General features: G+C 41.9%; 1 protein-coding gene across 1 annotated transcript; it reads left to right on the top strand.

Moving 5' to 3' along the window:
• Positions 1–2,645: 2,645 nt before the first annotated feature.
• LOC103521872 (F-BAR and double SH3 domains protein 2-like) lies at positions 2,646–5,283 on the top strand (the record flags this gene model as incomplete). The annotated part of the gene is made up of 6 exons (XM_008486979.1): positions 2,646–2,743; positions 3,039–3,170; positions 3,312–3,456; positions 3,698–3,834; positions 4,462–4,654; positions 5,161–5,283. Coding segments are annotated over 6 exons (828 nt in total), but the record flags the coding sequence as incomplete, so codon positions are not given.
• Between the last annotated feature and the right edge of the window lie 8 nt (positions 5,284–5,291).

The following is a 5,291-nucleotide window of genomic DNA, read 5'->3' as shown; positions in this document are numbered from 1 at the left end:
GAGAGAGAGAAATAATGGGATAGGTTGGTAGGGAGAGAGAGGGATGGACAAGAGAAGGCGAAAGAGAGAGAGAGAGAGAGAGGAAGAAGAGAGAAAAATAAAGGGACATGGTTGTGGGAAGATAGAGAGAGAGAGAGAGAGAATTGTTTAATAGGAGCTCTTGAAATGGTCGGAGTTTGTCTTGCTTTGTTTCTAATGAACTTTAATGTTGGAAAAAATGTAATGCTTGCCAAATGACGATTAAGTGTAGAGAAATATAGAGACGAGTATAAAAATACAATAGGTAAGTATAGGTTATAGGGACTTAATTACCTTTGGCTTTCTGGAAGCTAGACTTTGAAAATGGTACCCTTGTGACTTAACAAATCTAATCGGCCTTTGAACAACCCTCAAAACTTTAGAGTAGACACTTAAAAATATACTTAATATAGAGCACGGTTGGTCCAGTGGTAACGCGCTTGCTTGCCATGCAGAAGGTCCCGGGTTCGAATCCCACCTTCGACAAAAATTTGTACTCGTTTTTCGATTGCAAAATATTTCAACGGGTTACTTTCTGGTGTTCTCGTGTTGACCCAGCACCTAAATGGGAAGTATTGTGTCTCTTCTCGCTCATCTGATGAGAGGCATACTACGGGATGGGCATGCTACGACACAGACCACAAGCGTCTAATGTAGCAGTTGTTTCATCGCTACGAAATAAAAACGGCGGTGAAACACTCATCTTTTTTTTTAAATATATATATACCTAACCCAACAAACGGACATTAAAAACCTACACATTTGCAGTTCCTCCCCCCACCCTCCCAAGTTGAATTTTTATTGGATTCCGACTTCCGACTAAAGAAGGCATGGTCAATCCCATGTTGAAAATCAGACATCTCCACTAATACTTTTTATGTAGCACATTGCATACATAAATAGTTACACGGCGCTCATAAAAAAACTAGGGCCCAGTCACAACGGAGCATTCCTCTTCTCTTGAGGATAAAATTCGCCCCGGGCAAGAGTCAAACCCACGACCTAGCACTTACAAGACAAGCGCGTTACGCTCCAAGCTAACTAGACTGGCTACCTGTATTTGATTAAAAATTAGATAAAATTTAAAGAAAACGTACAGCAAGAAGTGCCCCACCATGATAAGAAATGATTTTTATTCTCACGTTTCCCAGGAGTCTACGAGGTAGGAGAGATAGGTACCTACTATCTTTAATGAGTTTCATTAGGAGTTTTGCCACCTCCCCTATATTATATTATTTCCTATCAGTTTTGCCATTACTTTAGACATTTTCCAATTTTCTATCGTCACTCGTCATCACCGTTGCTTTTAACTTTTTTACTTTCCTTATCCTATAGTCCTATAGGAAGGAAAGTATTACTTTCCTTATCCTATACTCCTATAAGAAGGTAGGTAATGTATTCGAGAAAATTTTCGATGGTCAGTTTTTAGTGCCAAAACACGTTTTACGGTCCCTAGAGCCTAAATCCAAAGTTTCAGCCATTGGTCCGAGTGTGTCTGTCTATAAACAACATATCTCGAGAGCGAGAATTCAGCTAGATAAGTAAGTACCTACTTGAAATGTGGTATGAAACCTTCAAATGTGATAAGCTGTTAAGGTTAAACTTTTGGTTAAGATCGGTGCAACGGTCGACGGTATTTCGGTCACTTTTTGCCGGATTTCAGCTCGAAGATAAAGAAAGTCGTGTGATGTTCACAGCCGATTTTTGTTTCAAAAACCCCGAACATTATCAAGAGCATATTTCTGCTTCACACTGCGCAAGTCAACCCCACTTTTCATTTATACATATTTTCCGTTTCTCCAACTCTCGAAAAAGATTAAAAAGAGGGGAGGGAGAGAGAGAGGGAGGGGGAGAGAGAGAGGGGTGGCAGGGTGAACTAGGATAGGAGAGAGGGTGGGGAAAAAGAAGGAGGGGGTTGTGGAGGAAGAAGAAGAAGGTTTACCAGGAGAAAGAATGGAGAAGAAGGGGGGGGGTATAGGAGAAGAAGAGGTAGACAAGTAGAGGAGGGGTAGGAACTAGGAAAACAGTAGAGTGGAGGAGGTAGTAAAACCATAGGAGGTAGGAGGGAGATGTAAGGGAGGAGCGAGGAAGGGGTAATATAAGAAGAGGGGATACCTGGTAGAGGAAGAAAGGAGGGAGAGAGAGATTCGAAGGGACTAAGGGAGGAAGGAATATCAAGGGAGGGGTGATATAAGATGAGGGAAAGGGGGAAGGCCTTGTTTCCTTTTCACAGCTTTTGAATATGTGCCATTTTATCCCCCTCTTTTATGAGAACTCCTAAATTCTATGCTAGCTTTAAACGATTTCAGTCTCCTAGGTCTATTTTTATGTTTTCAAAATTGACAGGGTAACTAAAACCCTATGTGCCAGCCTAGCTAGCTGGGAACGATCGTCTGCCTTGTAAGTGCTAGGCCACTGGTTCGATTCCCGACCGGGGCGGATTTTATCCTAAACATATGAAGTTCGTTTTCGGAACGGCTGGCTTTCTCCGATCCTGACTTTCTTCTCTCTTTGCTTTCGGGACGATAAGACCCTAGTAGTTACAGTTCCCTCTATCAAACCTCCTAAAAAAAAAAAAACATCTGTATGTGTTTGATTTGTCATTACGACTATTATTTTGTTTCCAGGGAAACTACGTGAAATTTTTGAAAAACCTACACACTGAACAGATCGCCAAGTTACAATTAAAAAACCAGAATGAGTGCGACCTTCTTGACGACATCAGGTAGGTAACTGAACTGTTCTCTTGGTTCAAAAGATTTCGAACATACTTATGCCCCTCTGTGCGCACAGAGGTGATTTTTTACTCTTTGGGTGTAATGGCGCCACCACACTTGGTGTCACGGGCCTAAGATCTGCAAAATAATCCGTTGAGCATTGTGATATTACTCTGTGCGCACAGAGGTGATTTTTTACTCTTTGGGTGTAATGGCGCCACCACACTTGGTGTCACGGGCCTAAGATCTGCAAAATAATGCGTTGAGTATTGTGATATTAACAAAAAATCGATTTCCTTACAGAAATTTCATTCTCAAGAAATCCGCCATAGAAAAATCGTACGCGGAGGCTTTGCTGAAGATCTCCTCTCATTTCCTGAACAAAAAGATCGCCAATATACCTGATGTCAAAACCGACAGCTCCGAAGACAGATGGTAAGTCAAGCCGTATTTTATTATGTGACTTTTTTTGTCATCATACGAAATTTCTTTTTAGACTAGACTGCAACGGGTGTTACCTATTCCCTAATTTCTCTTGACCTATTCCCTAATGTCTTCTGGTTCCCTGACCCTCAGGAACATGTGGAATGTCTGGAGGACTGTCCTGGAGGAAAACGAAAAGTTGGCCAGAGCCAGAATGGCTGCCATCGAAGTGTTTCAGTCACAGATCGCTGACGAGGCTAAGATGCTGCGACTCCACAAACTACAGGCGGCCAGGAAGGTAAAGTATCCCTTATCATGGTATGAACCTTATCTAAGGACTTTTAAAAAAGGTCTGATAGATGGAAGTACATATAATTGCGGAGGTAGGTACTATCGTCCCGAAGGTAAAGAGATTCTCCGAAATTTTCGTCAGTTTTTTCCCCTGGAATGATCGTAAAAGCTTCTTTAGAAACCGGATACTAGACAGGCTGGTAATAATTAGTAGGACTCTCCATTGACATGAAACGCCTTTTTTCTAGTGTTCGGAACAGCTGGCCAACATTCAGAAAGAAGTGCAAGCAAGCGTGCAAGATGTGGACAAGAACAAGAAATTATACTTTGACGAGGAACATTGTGCTCATGATGTGCGGGACAAAGCTCGCGACATCGAAGAAAAGTGAGTAAGCACCTGATGGTCCAGCTCTGTGCCCGAGTGGTCAAGAGCACTGACTCTCAACCCGGAGGTGCTGGGTTCGAATCCCAGCCAGGGCGGATTTTTCCGTTCTTGGATAGGTATGAGTGTAGGGACCGCATGGGAGCCGGCCTTTAATTCTAAAGCTACAGGTAGTAGGGGGGACCAAGTTGTATATTATTTCAAAAATTAGATTTGCTTAAGCTTAACCTATCTTTTGGGGCTCTTTGCCCACACATCAAAGCCTCAGAGTGGGCTTTTAGTGTATTTTTAAATAGGAAGCTTCAAGGTCCGTCCTAAACCTCGCCAGTTGTAAATCCCTGATCTATTTAGATTCCAGACCCGGGATGCCCAACCTTTTCAGAGGAAAATCGACTTGAATTTTCAATACAGTCTTGCGATCGACTTACCTAATTAGAGACTTGACTCTGAATTTGGTACACAAGTTTTGAGTAATTGGGTGAGTAAGATGATATTGTTAGGTTCAAACACTGCTGGGTGTGCTGGTCGCGAGCGACTTGAAATCAATCCGCGATCGACTCCCCTTGTCAATGAGTTGGGCAGCCCTGTTCTAGACCCTCAAAACCGATAACCGGACGCTTCATTTTTCAGATTGAAAAAGAAAAAAGGCTCCTTCTTCCAGTCGATAACATCACTCCAGAAGAACTCAGCCAAGGTGTCCTCCAAGAAGGACATTCTGGAGGAGAAGTCTTCGGGAGCCAGAAACGATTACCTGCTCAGCTTAGCGGCGGCTAATGCACATCAAACCAGATACTTTGTCGTCGACTTTCAAGGAACCATGCAGGTAAAGAATACAAAAAGATTCCCCCTCCCAAGAGGTTTGATAGAGGGAACTGTAACTCTAGGGTCTTATCGTCCCGAAATCGAAGAAAGAAGGAAAACAGGATAGGAGAAAGCCGAAAATGAAACTTATAACTTCAGAATGAAATTAAATAAAAAAAATTAAATCAAAAAAAACATTAAATAAAGTTACATTTACATTTTTACATTTACATTTACATTTACATTTTCATGCAGGTAAAGAATACAAAAAGATTCCCCCTCCCAAGAGGTTTGATAGAGGGAACTGTAACTCTAGGGTCTTATCGTCCCGAAATCAGGATAGGAGGAAAACAGGATAGGAGAAAGCCGAAAATGAAACTTATAACTTCAGAAATGAAATCCGCCCCAGACAGGAATTGAACCCGCGGCCTTACACAATATTGGTTCAATAAATTGTGAAACACATTTCGAATATTTGCACCACTCTATTTAAACTAATGGTATATATATTTTGTATCTTGCTTTCAGGCAATGGAAGCCAACGTCTTCGATCGAGTATCTGAATATCTCACCCTAATATCCAGGACTGAACTCTTGACGTGTTCAGCTCACCAAACCTCCTTCACCAGAATCAGAGACCAAGCCAATCAGGTACAGCA

Source organism: Diaphorina citri, unplaced genomic scaffold (assembly GCF_000475195.1).
Source record: "Diaphorina citri unplaced genomic scaffold, Diaci psyllid genome assembly version 1.1 scaffold6185, whole genome shotgun sequence".
NCBI lineage: Eukaryota > Metazoa > Arthropoda > Insecta > Hemiptera > Psyllidae > Diaphorina > Diaphorina citri.
This window is presented reverse-complemented; position numbering and strand designations above follow the sequence as displayed.